This window comes from Heptranchias perlo, chromosome 5 (genome assembly GCF_035084215.1).
Source record: "Heptranchias perlo isolate sHepPer1 chromosome 5, sHepPer1.hap1, whole genome shotgun sequence".
NCBI classification, from domain to species: domain Eukaryota; kingdom Metazoa; phylum Chordata; class Chondrichthyes; order Hexanchiformes; family Hexanchidae; genus Heptranchias; species Heptranchias perlo.
In genome coordinates this window covers 34,477,819-34,498,720 of record NC_090329.1, presented here as the reverse complement: position 1 = coordinate 34,498,720, position 20,902 = coordinate 34,477,819, and the positions used below count along the sequence as shown (strand labels likewise).

At 41.8% G+C, this 20,902-nt stretch overlaps 1 protein-coding gene and 1 long non-coding RNA gene across 3 annotated transcripts; one reads left to right on the top strand and one right to left on the bottom strand.

The window, feature by feature from the left end:
- Nucleotides 1-2,935: 2,935 nt before the first annotated feature.
- Nucleotides 2,936-4,580, bottom strand: LOC137321353 (uncharacterized). The gene is made up of 2 exons (XR_010962787.1): nt 4,410-4,580; nt 2,936-3,345 (listed from the first exon to the last, which is right to left on the bottom strand). It is a non-coding gene; the product is annotated as an uncharacterized lncRNA (long non-coding RNA).
- Nucleotides 4,581-4,760: 180 nt separating this feature from the next.
- rnaseh1 (ribonuclease H1) lies at nt 4,761-20,468 on the top strand. 2 transcript variants are annotated; one of them, XM_067984212.1, is made up of 8 exons: nt 4,761-4,945; nt 7,620-7,741; nt 11,937-12,098; nt 14,359-14,458; nt 15,911-15,965; nt 16,246-16,330; nt 17,675-17,782; nt 19,228-20,468. In XM_067984212.1, exons 1-8 carry the CDS (start codon nt 4,842-4,844, stop codon nt 19,263-19,265), a joined length of 774 nt encoding a protein of 257 aa, XP_067840313.1. In that variant the 5' UTR covers nt 4,761-4,841; the 3' UTR covers nt 19,266-20,468. The 2 variants fall into 2 exon arrangements, with proteins under 2 accessions (XP_067840313.1, XP_067840311.1); XM_067984210.1 differs by having other exon boundaries at nt 4,763-4,945; nt 17,675-17,799.
- The last annotated feature ends 434 nt before the right edge of the window (nt 20,469-20,902 follow it).

Below are 20,902 nucleotides of genomic sequence, written 5' to 3'. Positions count from 1 at the left end.
GCAGTGGACACTGTACTTGTTTTGCCGAGGTAAAGTTACGGTGAGGTAACTTTACCTCAGCAAAGTTTCCACGTAAGCCCGAACGTAAAATCTCCCATGAATCAACGTAATCAAGCAATGTAATCAATCCTAATCGATTCTTGACTGGAACACGGCATTCTCTAGCATAACAAAGAGGAGTGTGGCACAGAGCAGTCCCCACGAACAGGTTTTTAAGCCATTTCACGGACTCCCAGGCCGCCTATAATTTCCGCAGCCTGGATTTATGCAAAAAGACACCTTCAACCACGAGGCAATCAGTAAGTGGTCCGCACATAACGTCCTCGAGACCCTGCAGGAAAAGGAGATGATGGATCCTGTCGGTTGGTTCCCCGAGCAGACTGTCAATATCATTTGGCAGAACGCCTCATCGCCAGAGCTTTCAAACAAGCACCAAGTCATAGCTTGGCTGGTGGTGAGAAGGGCCCTTCCCGTCAGATCCTTCATGCACTCCCGGACTCTCAGCGCCACCGCGCGCTGTCCCCGAGGAGGCTGCGGTGGAGACGAGACTGTCACCCATCTCCTTCTGGAATGTGCCTTTGCAAGGAACGTCTGGAAAGAGATGCAGTGGTTATCTGTCCAGGTTCGTCCCGAGCAGTTCCGTAACACAGGACTCAGTGCTCTACGGGCTGTTCCCGGGGACGCATACCGAGACGGACATCAACTGCTGCTGGAAGACCATCAACTCGGTGAAAGACGCCCTTTGGTTTGCCCGAAACTTGCTGGTCTTCCAGTGCACGGAGCTGTCCTCAACCGAGTGTTACAGACTGGCACATTCCAAGGTCCAGGACTACGTGCTCAGGGACACACTGAGGATGGGTGCGGCCGCCGCAAAAGCTCTGTGGGGAAAGGCAACCATTTAAAGGCTTCCTGCCATTGTATACCGAGGGGCTGCAATCAGGGAACCCCCCCCCCCCCCCCCGGCAGAATGTAAAATTCAAATTGATGTAATGTACCTGTAATGAATCTGTAATGTACCTGTAATGAATCTGTAATCAATAATCTTTCTTGAGTGTAATGCAATGAGACACCCTAGAATGTCATGAACTGTAATTATGTACAATGTGTTTATTGAACTGTACTTGATGTAACCTGCAAATTGTATAATCTGTATTGCAAATTTTATGAATAAAGTATATTTTAAGAAAAAAAAAGGAGTCCATGGCTGTCCTCTCTCCTCCGTCTTGTTCATGTGTTGCATTGAACCCTTTGCCGAGTCCATCAGGAGGGATGCGAGCATAAGAGGGGTAACGATCCCAGGCAGCGGAGGCACTCAGGTCAAGGCCTCCCTGTACATGGACGACGTCGCCATCTTCTGCTCGGATCAGCTGTCGGTCCGCAGATTGATGAGCATCTGCGACCAGATCAAACTGGCCTCCGAGCTGGAGTAAATCGCAGCAAGAGCGAGGCCATGTTCTTTGGGAACTGAACTGACTGATCCTTTGTCCCCTTCACCGTCAGGTCGGATTACCTGAAGGTGCTGGGGATCTGGTTCGGGGGGGCCGGGTCGTGCACCAAGAATTGGGAGGAGCGTATTGCCAAAGTCAAGCCGAAACTGAGACTGTGGGATTGATGATCCCTCTTGATCGTGGGCAAGAATCTAATCATCAGGTGCGAGGTGCTCTCAGTATTGAAGTATGTGGCGCAGGTCTGGCCCATACCTTGCTCCTGTGCCGCGACAGTCACCCGAGCCATCTTCCACTTTATCTGGAGATCAAAAATGGACTGTGTCCACAGGGATACGATGTACAAATCTCCAGAGAAAGGGGGGAGAAACGTGCCCAAAGTCTCCCTCATCCTGATGGCCACCTTTGTGTGCAGCTGAATCAAGCTGTGCGTAGACCCTGGGTACGCAAACACAAAGTGTCACTACGTGCTGAGGTTCTATCTGTTGGTGTTACGAAGGATGGGCCTGGCCACGCTGCCACAGAACGCTCCACCCAGTTGGACCGTTCCGCCCCACCTGTCCTTCGTAGAAGTGTTTGTGCAGATAAACACCTTTGACCACAAGGCGATCAGCAAGTGGTCCGCAAGTAACGTCCTCGAGACCCTGTGGAAAAAGGAGATGGTGGATCCTGTCGGATGGTTCCCTGAGCAGACTGTCAAAGTCATTTGGCAGAACGCCTCATCGCCAGAGCTCTCAAACAAGCACCAAGATGTAGCTTGGCTGGTGGTGAGAAGGGCCTTTCCCGTCAGATCCTTCATGCACTCCCGGAATCTCATTGCCACCGCGTGCTGTCCCCGAGGAGACTGCGGTGGGGACCGTCCCCACCTCCTTCTGGAATGTGCCTTTGCAAAGAAGGTCTGGAGAGAAATGCAGTGGTTATCTGTCCAGGTTCGTCCCGAGTAGTTCCGTAACACAGGACTCTGTGCTCTACGGACTGTTCCCAGGGACGCACACCAAGACAGATATCAACTGCTGCTGGAAGACTCTCAACTCGGTGAAAGAAGCCCTTTACTCTGCCCAAAATTTGCTGGCCTTCCAGTGCAAGGAACTGTCCTCGATCGAGTGTTGCAGGCTGGCATATTCCAAGGTCCAGGACTATGTGCTGAGGGACGAACTGAAGCTAGGTGCAGCCGCCGCAAAGGCTCTGTGGGGAAAGGCTACCATTTAGAGCCCTCCCGCCATTGTATACCGAGGGGCTGCTATCAGGGAAAAACCCCCTCGGGCAGAATGTAAAATAAAAATGAATGTAATGAAATGTAATGTAACTGTAATGAATCTGTAATCAATAAACTGTATTGATTGTAAAAAATGAGGCATCCTAGAGTGTCATGAACTGTAATAATCATGTACAATGTGTAACTGTACTGTTGGAATCATATTTAAACTGTACTTTATGTATCTTGCAAATTGTATAATCGTCTATGTTTGAAATGTGAAATGACAACTGTATTGTATGTATTGTTACAAATTTTATGAATAAAGTAGATTTTTTGAAAAAAAGAGTCCGTGTTTCATTTATTCACAGGGTGTGGGAGGCTGCAGCCCCTGTTCCACTATTTAAGGGGGCTGCTCTCTTCTGGCTACACTTCAGTCCCACGGTCCTGATCTTTGGCCACCCAGTGAGGAGGGGGGTGGGCAAGTCGGAGGATGTCCTCGTGGGTCTGCTCCTGGGCCTGTCCATGGTGGCTATCCACAGGTCCAGGCTAGACGCGGCCTGTGGGGGTGGTTGCTTCGACTGTCTGCCTCTCTCCCGTGGCATTCTCCGCGCCCGGGTGGCCCTGGAGAGGGAGCACGCGGTGTCTGCCGGTACGCTTGAGGCTTTCCGCGATCGGTGGGCACTGCAGGGGCTGGAGTGCATCCTGAACGGGGAAAATAAAATTTTAATTTGATACCTGGTTTCGTTTTATTTGGTTTTTAGTATTTAAGCACACCCTACACCCCCCCTTCTTATAAAAGGGGGGGCCTAAAAACACAAAGAAATAAAAAAGGTGCAAAAAAAAACGCCAAAAAAAGGTGCTGGTTGGTGGGTAAAGTGATAGTTGAGTTGTTTGGTATCATGGGGGATTTAGTGGTGAGAGGTTTGTTCCCGGTGCTGGTGTTAGTTGGAGTGGTTTGTTGCTCTGATATTTGGCAACAGTTTTGGCAGAGATTTCCATGGAGAAGAGTAAAACCCACCCCTGTACCCCAGAGAGTCCCTCCCCCTGTCCCTCCCTTTGGTTCCCATTTCAGTGTGTCTGAGGGGAGAAGTCTGTCTCCACTGCAGACTGTGATGGTGCAGTAGAAAAAAAAAGAAAAAAAAACACAAAAAAAAAATGCTCTTGGTCTTACTTTTTAATTGGCTTCAATTGACTGCTTTGATCTGCACTTGGTACATAAGACCCGTGACCAGCAGTCAATTGAAGTCACACAGGTGTGCCAGCTCTGCTGTAAATTACTGAATTTAAACTAATTTTAAAGTAATTTAAAGTAATTACAGCAGCAGCAGGAGAAACCCAACAGGGGCGGGCTTCAATTGACTGCTGGTCACTGCAAGTACAGGTGATTAACGCTGAACGGATACTTATGCACCCAATGATATGACGGGCGCAATCATCGGAAACTCGACAGGCCAACCTGGGGCCACTTTCCGCGACCAGTGGGCACCGCAGGGGCTGGAGTGCATCCTGGACGAGGATAATAAAATTTTAATTTGAACACTTGGTTTTGGTTTGTTTGGTTTTAGTATTTAAGCACAACCCACACCCCCACTTCTTATAAAAGGGGGGCCTAATACACAAAAAAAAAAGAAAAAAAGAAAAAAAAACCTGGGGCCAACGCCCAGCTTTGTGCATGGGGGACTGCTTCGGGCTAATGGACTTTAGAGCCAGCGTAAAAGATCGCGGATACTCTGGCGTTAAAGTAGTCATGGGTGCAACTCACTTACGTTTAAAATTCCACGATCTTTAATGCTATTTCATTCGATTCCGCCCAGATTACCTTGGTTTGGGGGCGGAAATCATGAGGAAACTCCAGGCCGCCATATTTAAAGAGGGGTTTAAAAAAAGACCAAGTGCTGACTCTTCCCTGCCTCCAGGGGGCGCTGTGGCGCGGGGCGTGTCTCGGTCAGCGGAATGGGCGGGAGCAAGGTGTCTGACGTCACCGGGTTGATTGACGTGGGTATTGTCCATTCAGAAGCCGGATTGGCTTCGTTGCCCCCCCCCCACCACCACCGCCGGACGCGGTCTCCTCGCACCCAATCATGGAGGTGGGGGTTGAACAAAGGGCGGGGCCTGGCCTGGCCTGGCCGTCTGAGCGGTGAATGGTGGCGGTCTGGGAGTGGGTGCGTCGCGAGTAGAGAGACGGGGAGGGGAGGCGGATGTGGCGGTTGAGCAGTCTGATAGCAGTACTCTCGGTCGGGATGAAGGGAAGGTTTTACTACGCGGTGAGGAAGGGCAGGAGCCCCGGAGTGTACGCCACCTGGTGAGTTTGTAGGGGGGGCCGGGTCCGGGTCTCTGGGTCCCCCGGGGTCTGGGTCAATCTGTGATCGTTAACGAGCCCTACCGTGCAGGAAGGTCGTAGCTTGGATCCCTGGCCTGTGCTGAGTTCGCTTGTCTCCACCACTGGGGGCTACCTTTGGCCTCGGTGCTTCTAGGATGGAGAAGGGTGAAATCCGCCACGATTCCCGGTCTATTTTTTCCCCCCATAGGCTGACGTTTATTGCCCATCCCTAGTTTCCCTGGACACAACTGAGTGACTTGCTGGGCCACATCAGAGGGCAGTTAAGAGTCAACCATGTCGGTGTGGGATATGAAGTGGAGATGCCGGTGATGGACTGGGGTTGACAATTGTAAACAATTTTACAACACCAAGTTATAGTCCAGCAAATTTATTTTAAATTCACAAGCTTTTGGAGGCTTCCTCCTTCCTCAGGTGAACTAATGTCCTGTGGGGAAGTGAAGCTGCCATTGTTAACTGCTCTGCACATGACTCTCTCTCATATCCCACACCTGTAAACAATTTTACAACACCAAGTTATAGTCCAGCAATTTTATTTTAAATTCACCTGAGGAAGCCTCTGAAAGTTTGTGAATTTAAAATAAAATTGTGGACTATAACTTGGTGTTGTAAAATTGTTTACAGGTGTGGGATATGAGAGTCATGTACAGAGCAGTTAACAATGGCAGCTTCACTTCCCCACAGGACATTAGTGAACCAGCTGGGTTTTTATGGGATTCCAACAGCTCTTGTAACTTTTACTGATGTTGGCTGCTTATTTCTGGAATTAAAATTCTCATGTTTGGGTTTGAACTTGTGGTCTCTGGATTGTTAGCCCAGTGACATAACCATCGTACCCTTTCGTGATCATCCAGTAACTCCTGCTGGAAAAGTGCCTGTGGCTATCAGGTCAGAAGAGGACCTGGCTCAGCTGTACATAAGCAGCTGCCAGTCTCCACTGTAATGGCTGATGCATGAAGAATGGTTGTTTGGATGAAGTAATGGAAACCTGTGGAAATTTGGTTTCTTTGGGAGAGGATAAGAATATTTTTATTTAAAGCAATAATATTAGCCCTGGTCCATATGTTTAAAATGGCTTTACAATGTATATTCTTGGCAATCACATCACTCCTCAAACACTTGCCCTGATATCAAATACTTCTATTTAAAGGCCACATCTAGTGACAACAGTGCAGTCAATAATGGTTTCTCACTTTAACCCTCCACCCTAACTTCAACCCCAACTTTAAATGCTGTATGGGAAGTTAAGGCTTCACTGATGGTGTATTCTGTTGTTTATGACTCAACTGTGAAAATAAATTTTTTAAAAAAGCCTTTATAATCCTTGTGACCACCCCCCCCCCTTCCTGTTTGCTTAATAATAGCAAAGGGTTATAACACCAACTGTGAATGTATATTCTTGCAACTTTTGAATGATTAAACTGCAGCATTTTCTTCTGTTGTACAATTTGTGGTAAATATTTAGGAACTCTGTCAGCCTTACTGAGACACTTTTTTTTAGCAGTGTTAGATGCTATATTAAATGTAACAGTGACAACATGCATAGAATAGCCAATGAAGGTTGGTAGTGTATGGCCAGTGTTTCTTTTTAAATTAAAATTTTGGCTGTAGGAAGGAAATTTTATGCTGCTCAAGATAAGCATGTCTGTACTGGGGGACTGGAGTATTTTCTACCCATTGTCAACTGCTCTTAGGTCAGCATAGGTAAGATATAGCAAAAGTTTTCTCTAGATTGTCCAGAAGTATGCCCCTACCAGACCAGTTTGATGGTCCATTTCACATATACACTCTCCGTATGGCCTATGAGTGAAACTGGCAGTTCATTGCCTTTTTGGCAGATTTGTTCAGTGGGCTTGGCGTCATTGACTTAAACTGATCACAGTGGCAGGAGGGTGTAATTACATTGTGGGAAGAAAACTGTAGATCTCTGGCAGAGAAAGTTTATATAGTATTAAAATAACATCAATTGGGAGATATTTTGATTTTAAAAAAAATACTAACTGATCTCCCATGTGCTGCACAGTCAAGATCAAGTGTAGTCTTCACATGGAATGGGTTAGAAGGCAGAGGATAATTGGACTAGGGTGTGCAGATGTAATTCAGTCTTCATTTTAAAGTCATATGTATGTATTTTGTCTTTATTTGTGCATATATTTCTACATTTATAATGGAAACTTGCCAAGCTGTAATTACACCCTCCTGCCACTGGCTGCACAGCAGCACCTACCCTGGCACAAGAGTGTAATTACAGCCTGAAAAGTTTACATAGGCAGTTTCCATTATAAAGGTGGACTTTATAATGGAAAAAAGTTGACAGTTAGTGTATGCAGAAGTAAATTACTTTTTTAGTATATTAAAGATACAGATGGGGGTGTAATTTGTGCATTGTAATTTTTCCATCCACTTTAAGTAATAAGGAAGAGGCATTATCATGCCATTGGTCTGGGCTGAATTTTAATCAAAGTCCCAAAGGTGAGTGAATTGCTTTTTAATCTACTGCATCACCCAGCCCAATATTTTTTGCGGAATTAGCTTTATCCCAGGTTTTTAGCAATTAAGAATCAATCAATTTTATTTTAAAAAATTAAAGAATTTGGGGCATTATATTCCTCTCAAATGGTGCACTTTTTCCTCTTAGGGATGAATGTAAAGAACAAGTAGACAAATTTCCCTGTGCCAGTTTCAAGAAGTTTGCAACTGAAGAAGATGCTTGGTCTTTTGTCGGTACAGTGGCTTCAAGTTCACAATCTGCCTTAACAGGTAAAGCATATATATTTGAATATGTAACAAAGTGGGCTGAGCCTTCAGCAGAACAGCTAAATTAAATTTAAAATAGCTGAATGTTGGTAACCAGAGGACACAGATTTAAGGTAATTGGCAAAAGAACCAGAGGCGACGTGAGGAAAAGAAAATTTACGCAGCAAGTTATGATTTGGAATGCGCTGCCTGAAATGGTGGTGGAAGCAGATTCAATAACTTTCAAAAGGGAATTGGATAAATACTTGAAGGGGGGAAATTTGCAGGACTATGGGGAAAGAGCAGGGGAGTGGGACTAACTGGATAGCTCTTTCAAAGAGCAGGGACGATGGGCCAAATGGCCGCCTCCTGTGCTGTATCATTCTATGATTCCATATGTAGAAGAGTGAAAGCTTTGAAGGGGAAAAAACTAGTACAGTGAGGAACAGGGATAAATAACGAGATACTTAAATGGAGACGGCAGAGCAGTAAAAATTTAACAAAGGAAAATGTGGTAAGGAGAAGAAAGGTGAGGTAGAGGGGGAGTAGGCCATACGGCCCTCCAAGCCTGCTCCGCCATTCAGTAAGATCATGGATGATCTTCGAACTCAACTCCACTTTCCCGCTCGATCCCCATTTCCCTTGATTCCCCTAGAGTCCAAAAATCTATTTATCTCAGCCTTGAACATGCTCAACGACTAAGCTTCCACAGCCTTCTGGGGTAGAGAATTCCAAAGATTCACAACCCTCTGGGTGAAGAAATGCCTCCTCATCTCAGTCTTAAATGGCCGGACCCCTTATCCTGCGACTGTGCCCCCTAGTTCTAGACTCTCCAGACAGGGAAACAACTTCTTGGCATCTACCTTGTCAAGCCCTCTCATAATCTTATGTTTCAATCAGATCACCTCTCATTTTTCTAAACTCCAGGGAATATAGCCCATTCTACTCAATCTCTCATAAGACAAGCCCTCTCATCCCATGAATCAATCTAGTGAACCTTCGTTGCACTGCCTCAAAAGCAAGTATTTCCTTCCTTAGATAAGGAGACCAAAACTGTACACAGTATTCCAGGTGTGGCCTCACCAAAGCCCTGAACAATTGTAGTGAGATTTCCTTACTCTTGTACTCCAACCCCCTTGCAATAAAGGCCAACATGTCATTTGCCTGCCTAATTGCTTGCTGTACCTGCATGCTAACTTTGTGTTCCTTGTAAACAATTTTACAACACCAAGTTATAGTCCAGCAATTTTATTTTAAATTCACAAGCTTTCGGAGGCTTCCTCCTTCCTCAGGTGAACGTTGTTGGAAATGAAATTCACAAGCTTTTGGAGGAAGCCTCCGAAAGCTTGTGAATTTAAAATAAAATTGCTGGACTATAACTTGGTGTTGTAAAATTGTTTACAATTGTCAACCCCAGTCCATCACCGGCATCTCCACATCATTTGTGTTCCTTGTATGAGGACACCCAAATCTCTCTGAACACCAACATTTAATAGTTTCTCACCATTTAAAAAATATTCTGTTTTTCTACCTATCAAAGTGAATAACCTCACATTTCCCCACATTATACTCCAGCTTCCACTTCTTGCCCACTTACTTAACCTGTCTCTATCCCTTTACAAACTCTGTGCCCTCCTCACAGCTTACTTTCCCACCTAGCTTTGTATAGTCAGCAAACTTGGATACATTACACTCGGTCCCTTCATCTAAGTCATTAATACAGATTATAAATAGCTGAGGCTCAAACACCGATCCTTGCAGCACCCACTAGTTACAGCCTACCAACCTGAAAATGACTACTGTCTGTTTTCGGTCCGTTAACCAATCCTCTATCCGTGCTAATATTTTACCCCCAACCTCATGAGCCCTTATCTTCTGTAACAACCTTTTCTGTAACAACCTTTTCTGTGACACCTTATCGAATGCCTTTTGAAAATCCAAATATATTACATCCACCAGTTGAGTAATACATTATTTTAAATATACGGATAATTGGTTAGGAAACAGATATGTTTTGTTTTTTTAGCAAATATTTTAGAAATCCTGCTGAAGATTCTGAACGTCATGGACATGATTCTATTGTGCAGTGACAGTAAACTCTGGCGTATGATGTGGCACACAGAAAATTAACTTCATAACAGGTTTTTAAAAAAAAACACATTTTGCTTGCAATACTCTGCCAAAAGCATGATAAGATTGCAGCATAAACACTTTCAGATTAAGGTGTGATTCCACTGCATTTGGAATTCTGTTTGGAAATAACTGTCAAAGGAATTCTGCCTCCTGGCTTTTATAAGGACACGTGACTGACTAGCGCTTGAAATTTTTAAAACCTCTCAAAGGTTTCTCATTCTTGATATTTTTGACAACCTGCAAACAATGGGAATCCTGCAGAGAGTAGTCCAAAACTTTTAACTTCCTTCAGCTGCCTTCTCTGGAGAAGCATAACAGAAGTCTGCTAATCAACATTGATGTATATAAATGATAAAAAGGATAAAAGAAAGGAATGTTATTTGGTATTACAAATTACCAATAGCAAGAAAATTTGCCCAATGACTACATTGCTGAAGTACTAGAAAGGGCAGCTGGTGTCTGTGGAACCATACCCCATCAAAAGTTGTGCCTTCAGCAGAGAATAGAAAACAAATTCTTTCCAGTCGGCAACACCCAAATAGTCTCTGGTCCTTTCTCCAAATTGTCTATTTCACCAGTGTGTGCGGTTGGGTATTTTCTTGCATCGAATACAATAAAATATACTATAAATCAGAAAAGAGTGCCAAGACTGTTTCACACATCCGAAGCTATCAGCACTTCTGCACAAAGTTAATTCTGCTGAGACATTTGTGGTAAATTTGAAAGTAAATATAGTGTTATGTGTTTGACATTGAAATTTTTCCAGTTGTAGTACTGTCAGAAATGCATGAGTGATTTGCAAAGTCTCAAAGCAGGCCCTGGAGCTGAGGTTAAATGTTATTTTCTGTTGCACAGAATTGCTCTTGTAGAAGTGAAACATTGATGTGTTTTAAGAGCTGTTCATTAACAAACCTGAACTGACTGAACAGGTGGATCAGAAGAAGAAACTTGGGTAGTGTGGAGAGTGGTCAAGGTCCAATAATATGAATTGAAAGAGAACTTGTTAATAATAATGGTGGGGGAGGGGGAAGAGGAAGGGGGAATCCACAGGTTCCGTGTAAGTGCTGGGATGTGCCTGCCTGACCTGACCCCAAGAAATTTTACTCTACTTCATAATTATTTCCATTACGATTCTGTGAACCTCAAAAGAATAATAGTGCAATGATATTTATAAGATAGTTATGCAGATCAATTTAGTATAGTTGTTGAATGAGCCCAGTTAGGATGTGCTTGGAACCCATTTGATTGAATTATCTAACATAGTCCAGTCTTTATCTAATTTTAACCTAAACCTAGGATTTAAAAAAAAATCTTATCAATATTTTTCTCCTCCCTTCCTGATGGTTTTGATTCTTTGTTGGGATACATTTCTATTGGTGGCCTCTACTACTATACACAAGTAACTATTATTCATCATTGAGCTTTTGACAATAAATGATAGCAGTCTGTTTGATCATGCAGACATCATAGCCAAGCTCAATGTATATACATGCACAGTGGACAGCAGGGGTTGCTGAATATCAATCAGAAATTTGAACCCTGGCTTTTTTTTAGTCCCCTTCAATGCAGGGGCACTGAGGTGACTTTTAGTGCCATTCCTGTAACTGTGGCTAAGGTCAGCTAACTTGAGCTTGGGGTCTCCCTAGTTTGTGTGCATCATTCACTGGATAAACTTGCTGAGCCAGTGGCGGCACCCTTCTAAAGTGATTTGACACTGAATCGTTAATGATGTGTAAGTAGACTAGTGAAATAAATCTGGGCATCATAATTAATACAGTGCACAATTTGCTCCACAAAATTATTTGGTGATCCAATTCCATTCAGCTATTTAGTGATGATAAAGTAGAGGTTGAGGCATAGCCAAACATGCCAGATCCTGCTTTTACTGTTCTTTGTCATCTTCCTGGAAGTACTTTCATCAGATGTGATAGTTTTCCTGAAACTTACACTGTCTCCAAATAGTATTTTATGCCATCTCTCGTTACTTCCCTGAAACTTGTTTCTACTTTACAACCAAATCATATCTCTAAATCTGCATATTTTAATTAAGTTGCAATAGAACTAACCATTTAAAACTTTTTTTCAGAATGTAGAGGCCAAAGCAAATCTGCTGATGAGTCTAAACTACAGAACTGTAGTGGGGAAAAACGTTCACACATTTCATCTGATGCTGACGACGAGCCATGCACAAAACGGCTCAGAAGCACAAAGTCATTCAGTGACCCAGAACAGAAGTTCACTTATATGGGTAGGTGAAAGTATTGTCTTATTGTTCCTAATATGTAACCTAAAATTACTAAAATATTCTGAATAAAACTTCAGTGTTTTTTTTATGTTAACGTGTAGAAGAATTTGATACGGTTTCTTGTATATGAGATTAAATGGGAGTGTATTTTTAGTTGGTTTTGACTATTTAAGAATGCTAAGATAAAAATTCAAGGGAATAAATTCATTTTCAATATCTCTTTAACCACATGGATGTTGAAAATTACAGAATTTTTTTGTTCATGTATTTACTCTTCCTCCTCCCTTCCTGGGTTGCCCTAATTGGAGCTTGTTTCAATATTTCCTGCTTAAGCTGCCAATGAATTACTTTGTCTGGTGCCCCCTGCTTTTCAGTGTTATCGGAAGAATATGAAAAACATTTGACCTGTTAATTTACTGGTTAAATTATTCTAAACTTTAGTAATTTCCCCTTTTATTGCCTGAAAAAAATATACTTTTAAATCCAATCAGGGATGGATTTTCTGTGAGGCAGAAGGAAGCAGGCTTGGAAAATGGATGGTGGGTCATTGGAAGATGGAAAGGAATAAGTTTAGTGGATGTGCATAGAAGAATAATATAAAATGAAACGGGAAATAGAGAAGAAAGGGAAAACAATAGAAATTATTTTGTGACCTAGATATGTATTAATATAAAATTCCTCAATCTCTGTAGCTTTACTGTCATCTTGAGTGATTCTTGAGCCTTCTATACGCTGCTTAACTTTTTTAAAAAAAAAACAACCAAGGACTACAAAATTCTTCCATGAGTTAAGTTTTTTTTCCTCAAAAGCTCAAATGCATTTTGCATTGGTACACAGGTGGTAAGTTATATAAAGAAGCTGACACTTGAGAGATTGATTTGCAATAACTGGATTAGCACGTGCATTGAGACAACTGCTGTGGTCGCCATTTTCAACTGCATCAAATATTTATAACATTAATTTTTCTGTAAGAAAATGTGAATCTGACACCAAATATGGTTGCAACTAGTCTGTTTATTGTGTGACAACAAGTCTTACAATTGGTCTTAGTATACACAATGTTTGAGCCACAGGATACAAGAAAAGAAACGACAATTACTTTGTTCTTTCCTTGGGTAGAGGAAAGTAACCTCATGGATCCATGTCCTATACCTCTACAAGCCTAAGCTGTCTAAGGCCCCATTCTTATAGTGGTCTTGTCACGTACACGCACTGTTGTTCACAGCTGCCTGTCTTTTATCTCACTTGTTTCAGATTATGGGATGTGTAGGCTTCCCTTATCGGTGTCCAAACTCCCTCGGTGCCTTGTTTCACATCCTTGAAACAGATGAGCTGTAAAAACAGATTTTATAAGCATCCTTTGTTAGCTTTACCCCTCTGCCTTATGGGTAGTTTAATTTGACCATTTCTGCTTTTAGCTGTTTGTTAATGCTTAATCTAATTTCTTTAAGTGTGAGCTGGTTATATGTATTAGTACATGTAAGAAGTTTATGTTTTGTATGTTAAAAACACCTGCTCTAAACATTAGTTTTGTATACTAGAAAAATATTGTGTAAAAGGATTAATCTTACAGTTCTCTATTTTGAGGCTAATTCAATCCTTTTCATTTGGTATTTAACATCTGTGTGGGAGGTCGAATTATAAAGTGCATTGTTTGCATTAAACACTATCAAGTGTAACCTCACTCACCCATCAACCCTATCCTTGCTCACATACACTGCCTTAAATTTAAAATTCTCATCCTTATGTTTAAATCCCTTCATTGCCTCAGCCCTCCTTATCTCTGTAACCTCCTCCAACTCTACAGCTCTTTCCCAGCCCCACCATTGGTGGCTGTGCTTTTAACCACCTAGGTCCTATGCTGTGGAATTCCTGCCCAAAACCCCTTCTTCTCCTTTAAGACACTCCTTAAAACCCACCTTTTTAGTCACCCCTCCTAATATTTCATTCTCTGGCTTGGTGTCCTTTTTTTAAAAAATTAAGCTTCTGTGAAGCACTTTGAGATGTTTTCTACATCAAAGGTCTAATTTCAAGTTGTTGTAGTATGGATTAGGTGCATGGTAAAACTCACTGAACTTCAGTTCAAGGACAAGTAGAAAAGTAATACCAGGGTGCAGCTTAAGATGACTTCCTTGCTTTGAAAATATGAACTGTTTTTGGCTGTAAGAATTTGTTTAAGGGATTACTTCTTTTATAATACTGATATGTTCCTCAAGTGTCATCGTTGTGAACAAGATCCATGTGTTTCTGCTTCTTTGTTCAGGAGATGCTGTTGTAGTTTACACGGATGGCTGCTGTTCAGGTAATGGACAGAGTCGAGCTCGCGCTGGAATCGGCGTGTATTGGGGATTTGGTCATTCTCTGTAAGTAATGGGATTTGTTTCCAATTTGAAAAAATATTAAAAATTCACTTCAAAAGCAATCATCAATTGAAAGTGTAATGACTTGTAAGTGAACATTTTGTTACTATGATTGTTTTTCCATTGTGTAGGTTCTCCACTGTAACCAAGCAATTTTAAATGTGTTCGACCAGCTGGGATAATTTTTATTATAGTAACTTTTAGTTTAGCTATGACAGCCGACTTTAATGGCTAGACCCTTCCCCAGTACTGACACGTCTCGGGGATTTCTACAACAGTGATGATAGATCGTGGTCTGACCCCAATGCTTCCAGGCCAGAGACTGCTCCCCCTCCCCTGCAGTGCTGCTAAAACTGGGACACCTCTCTTCCCCTCCTTTTCTCCCCCCCCCCCCCCCCCCCCCCCCAACTGCCAAACCCCAGGAATCATCCAGTAAATTAACCTCCATATTCTACCCCTCTCACAACACTAGAACCCAGGTTCCTTCCCCCAATGTAGTACTGACATACTGCAGAAGCACCCTCTAATGTTACCAGAGCAGTGCAACCCCCATAATTTTTTAAACCCCAGAACCCCTTCCCATTACTGATGAACCCCATGTATCTAACTAATGTAATCTGCTACCTTAACTGTAAAGGTAAGAGATAAAATTAAATATATCGGTAAAAGAATGTATATTAATAAAGACCACTGATGTAGGATTTTCAGTGAAAATGGCCAAATCATGAAATTCATTCCCAAAAGACCTGCAAAAATCCCGAAGTTCCATGTAATAAAAACAGTATTTGACTGAGTCACTTTGAGTCACTGACCCTGATAAATAATTTTATGCCACATGGTTATTACACCCCTTTTTGTTACAAAACCACATATCCTTTGACTTACCACAAGCAATGCCACGGTCTATCTAATTGTGATATACAATAAATAGTAACGGAGTCACTAAGGCACGGTGTTAGAACACCATTGTACTGTGGAATTATGGGATTTAACTGGCGCTAACAATTTACCAATATTACGGAGTTCCCCAAGCTTAGTTACCTTTTTGTGAGGCAGCACTGAGTGAAGGCCAACAGCTTCCTTGGGTATCTTTTGGGCACCTTCTGGGAGCTTTCTTAGCATGGATGATGCCTTGCAAACATAGGACAGATGGGGAAAGGGGAACAAAATAACTTTTAAAAAGCATTGCCCTCCCCAGAACAAACCAGAGGTTTGCTGTGCTCAAAAGTCAGTAAGTTTTTTTGTATTCTGAACGCAAAGCTGAGTGGTGATCTGCAATGTGCCGTGGCATCGATTTCACTCTTCCGAAATCTTGTGATCCATAATTTTTTTTCCTGCCCTCCTCCCCATGGGGAAGTACTCCATTTTTCATGGTAATGTAACAGATCAGCAATTTGGTTTTTGTGGGGGATTTTTACAGTGCTTTTCTATTAATTTTTAAACTTTTTTTCTCAGAAACCTAAGTGAAAGACTTTCGGGAAGACAGACCAACCAAAGAGCAGAAATAGTTGTAAGTATTTTGAATGGATAAATATCGGCAAAATATTGCCGAGTCTTATCTGTCCACAAAGAAGTGCACACAAGTTTTTATTAAATGATTGCATCTGTTCTGTTTTAATAAGAATTTATGTTGATGACTAAACAGTTCTCAGACTACTGACTTAATCACACCATGCAAACTGGAATTTGTAAAACTTGCACTACTGTCAAACATTTCTTCACTAACAGTATTTGAACCAAAAGATACCGTAATTGCTTGTTATATTTATATATTTTTTTCTTCATGTTAGGCAGCTTGTCGAGCAATTGAGCAAGCAAAGGAGCTCAATATTGAAAAACTGGTTATTTTCACAGACAGCATGTTTACAATTAATGGTGAGTAATTTGAACCTAAAGAGTGATGAACAAGTTTTATTATGCTCTACAAGTATGTGTGAGATATTTAAGGTTGCCATAAAATCAAGCCATGAACTTTCAATATTTTATTGCATTTACAAAGTTACCATGTTTTTTATTAATTCCCTGTCTCTCACCCTTCTGAAAGCACTGACTCATGGTGACCAACTCCGCAATTTACCTCAGTAGGGCCTTTCTTCATGTGTGAGGCTACAACAGGCTGTTCACTGGGGGATATCGTCTAGTAATCACGTGCAATTTCCAGCAGGGGGTCACTGAATGGCAACCAGGAATGGGAATGTGGGTCATTTTTTTTTCCTTTCACTAATCCAGGTGACTGAGGTTAGTTGTTGCTCCCCTTCTACCACCCTGGTCTAAAGCAGCTACTCAGCACAGACTGGATCAACCCTAAGATCTGACTGATCACGTTCCTGTACACATTTAGCTGCTGAAGAACACATTGCCTTTTTTACAATTACAGTATTAGTGCTCTGGTTCTGCATATTTTATCACAGACTTGTTAGTTTTTGTTATTACATTCATTATAACTTGGCTCAAGGGTCCACTTGATCGGCACCCCATCCACGAGTTTAAACATTCAACCCTTCCACCCACGTACAGTGGCTGCAGTGTGCGCTATCTACAGGATGCACTGCAGCAAGTGGCCAAGGCTTCTTCGGTAGCACCTCTCAAACCAGCATTCTCCACCACCTAGAAGAATAAGGGCAACAGGTGCGTGGGAGCACCATCATCTCCAAGTTGCACTCAATCCTGACTTGGACATATATCGCCGTTCCTTTACCCTCACTGGGTCAAAATTCTGGAACTCCCTTCCTAACAGCATTGCAGGAGTACCTTCACCACATGGACTGCAGTGTTTCTAGAAAGTGGCTCACCACCACCTTCTCAGGGCAACTAGGGTTGGACAGTAAATACCAGCCTAGCCTGAAATGCCCACATCATGAGAATGTTTACATTTTTAAAAACAATTGAGCCAGTTTCTGCTTCTGATCACTATTCAGTGATTTCTGCTGGAAAATACGCTTTTGTAGATCTGGCTCATGCTCTGGCCCACGCTGTCGAATGGCCTGCTGATGCTCACATTTTTGACTTGCTGAAATGACTGGAAGAGTAATGTGAGGCTGTGCACTTTAGGTTGAATGGATCCAATGATTTTTTTTTGCAAATTGGCTGTTGAGTTTCCTACATTACAACAATGACTACACTTCAAAAGTACCTCATTAGCTGTGAAGTGCTTTGGGACGTCCTGAGGTCATGAAAGATGCTATAGACATGCAAGTTCTTTTGTTCTTTATCCAATAGGTATTACAAAGTGGATTAAATCTTGGAAGATTAATGGCTGGAAGCCAAGTGCTGGGGGATCAGTAACCAACAAGGAGGACTTTGAAAGACTTGAGGAATTGACCACTGGTATGAATATTGAATGGGTATGCAACATTTTTTCATGGAGATACTTCAAGAAAAACAATTCAGAATTATTTCTATGTTTCTATTATCCTCTGCTGTGGGGGGAGGGGTTATTAAAAGCCCACCAAACTGGCCATAATGTCTCTAGCAGTATATAGTCTCTAGCAGTATGTAGTCTCTAGACGATCCACACATTATTTTTCATATTAATTTACAAGGAAAAGTACTAAAAATACTTATTGCTTAAATTAATTTCTCTTCCTGTGTGACCTCTGAGCTCTCTATCCAGATAATCAATGTCATGCAATGGCTGAAAGGCTCTTAAAGCTGAAGTTTTGCCAACTGGGACCCTCTGGATATTTGTTGCTCATATTTCCAGAAGGATGAAGCCCTCAGCTATGTTCATTTTTTGTATGATTGTATTTTGACTGTAATTTAACTTCTGTAAGTGTGCGTGCCTATTGTTTGGAGATTTCCAAAATCTCTGAAAACCAACTAATTGAGATTGTAGTTGTTATGAATTTTATGTAAGATTTATCAAAACTCTCACACAGCTACTAGTTGGTTACCTGCATAATTGCTAATTGACAAAGAAAAAGAATTGTCCCTCTTTCCTTGTAACTCTCTGCTTGTCACAGACTGTCTCCCTATCTTAGCTTCCTCTTTTTCCTTCTCCCCCTATGCTTTCACTTGTTTTTGCACCTCTCTATATGTCTGACTTTTGTTCACTCCCATTCTTTTCTGTGAATCCTTCCTGTCTGCTGTCTTCTCTCCATTTTCCCCACTCTGTGAACATCTCTTTTCTGTATCCATCCTTTTCATCTCCCGTGGAAACAGAGCAGATAAAAGGTTGTAGCCCTTTGCAGAAATTAGAGCAAGGAAAGGAGGTTTATGTATCATGTCCTAACCCCGATTCCTCTCCTTGCTCCACTACAGATAAGCCACAAATATTTCAAACCCTCCCCCACTGGCCTCACTCCCTTCCAGTCTGGGAGTGAACAAGCAGGAAAGATGGGACTGAGGGAATGAAGGGAAGGTGGGACTGGCAGGCAGGGCACTCATGGTATAAAGTAGGTTTTATTAAATATTGCTGCTGTTATTTTTATGATATCAGTATTGGGACTTCAACTATTTGTATTAGCAGGTGAGTGAAGGTGCACTTTCCCATCACCACGTCCCTAGCCTCCCTGCGTGGTGCCTCTTGGACAAAAGGTGATGATGGTGAGGGCATAACAGCTAAATCTGGGCCTGCCCTGTGAGGCAACCAGTTAGCCATAAACAGAGAGGTGAGCCAGGAGTGAGGTGTGTGGTACCTGGGGGCCATGTGATAAATGGTCACATGATTATAACATACCACTGAAATACTAGATTGGACAAACAACTCCGTTTTTGATGTTTAAAATAAAATGAGTGTCTACTTGTAATACACCTTTCTACCTACTTTGCAGATGCACGTGCCAGGCCATGCTGGTTTCACAGGAAATGAAGCAGCAGACAATCTAGCTAAGGATGGAGCCTCCAAGCCACCATGTTGACGAATACTGATAAATACACTTTCTAGTACACAAATTATTTCTGCAAGGATGCAAGTCTGAAGTGTGTATATCAAACTGATGCAAAGCAAACTTTATTTGATCATCTGCTGTTTTTTGTATTGCTCCCTTTCACTGGCTCACAGTGCTGTTCATTAGGGATAATTTTCCAACTTCATGAGGTGGAGAGCCTCTCCCACTGCTATATTGTATATTGGAAATTCATATGAGCTGGGCATGATTTTCTAGCCATTTTTGTTTAGGGTTGGAAAATTGTAGATAGCATATACCTGAATTTCCAATATGTACTGCTAGTAGGTGAGGCTTCTTGCCAATAATGCAAAGTCTGAAGTGTTATTTTAAATGAGGATAGCAAACTTATTTTCTCAATCACCCTGGGCTGCGTGGAATCTGCAGCCATGAGGCAGTCTGTCGGCTTGCTCCAAGGTTTACACTGCTCCTCTGAGCTGGTTGCTAAATTTGCAGAATAGCAAATATTTAGGGAATTTTTTTTTCTCCTCTTCCTAATCCCTGTGGGAAGGTGTCTGGGCTCCACATCAGCATGGCTGAGCTATCTAACATTGCAGCATTGGGGGTTTGAATCTGTTTGTCTCCCTTCCTTTCTCTCCCATTACTATAAATGCAGCATGTTGGTATTTCCAGCATGCTATGTAACAATGCTGCAACTAAAATGTACACTATAGATGTTATGGGTTTTCATACAATGGCATGAGAACTGTTTGCATTTAAATATTTTAACTACTTTTGTTGTACATACTGTTGATATACAGAATTTGTTTTGTTTTATGGTTTGGATCAGTGTATAATAGTTTCAGGTCTGAATTTAGGTGGTTTCTTAAATGTTCAAATAATACACATTTTTGGCTCCTGTTTTGATTTTTTTTTTTTGCAATCATTTAAATGGCATGTTTTCTTTTTGTAAGCTCTTTGTTGCAGTAATGCACTTGTTTGTACATGAGCCCAGTTGCAAGCAGGTTGATGAGTTGACTGTTGATTTTAGTATGTGAAATCTTCCATTACAATATATGGAAACCAATCAGGACAGGGAAAAAGTCACTTTTTAGAAGTTTGTACATGGGTTGTTAGTTCAGTTTGTGAAACTAAAATCGTGTTAAATAAATTTTTCTACTAATTTCTTTTTGTAGATTTTATGGTGTTTTTCTTCATCTTTATTCAAGAACTTAATGACATAATTAAATAATTTGTACAGCACTGTAACTCTACTTTCTCTGCCACAGGAATACTTATGGAAATCTCCCCATTTTGTTAGACTGGATTCAAATGCTAGCCTTATAGCCCAGAGTCCGGGCCTCACTCATTAAAACCATCAGGCAAGCAATTTTTCCCATATTTTATTTAATGACATTAGATAGACAGGGTAAATATGATTTTAAAAATTGGATCAGACAATTGGATCTCTAGGCACTGGACACTATGTGGCATTGATGCTATACAACTGGAGCAATGCAATGCATTTTATTTGTGCTGACACCTATGCTCAGAAGCTTTTGTCGACAGTTGCTTGATGGCTATAATGTTTACAAGTTAACAGATTGTGGAACAGTTAAAT

Bases quoted from the DNA above. Each gene is read 5' to 3' on its own strand.
- rnaseh1 (XM_067984210.1), top strand. From the start codon at position 4,842: ATGTGGCGGTTGAGCAGTCTGATAGCAGTACTCTCGGTCGGGATGAAG. The intron at 12,099-14,358 runs GTAGGTGAAAGT...TTCTTTGTTCAG, and splicing joins ACAGAAGTTCACTTATATGG to GAGATGCTGTTGTAGTTTAC. The intron at 17,800-19,227 runs GTATGCAACATT...CCTACTTTGCAG, and splicing joins CTGGTATGAATATTGAATGG to ATGCACGTGCCAGGCCATGC.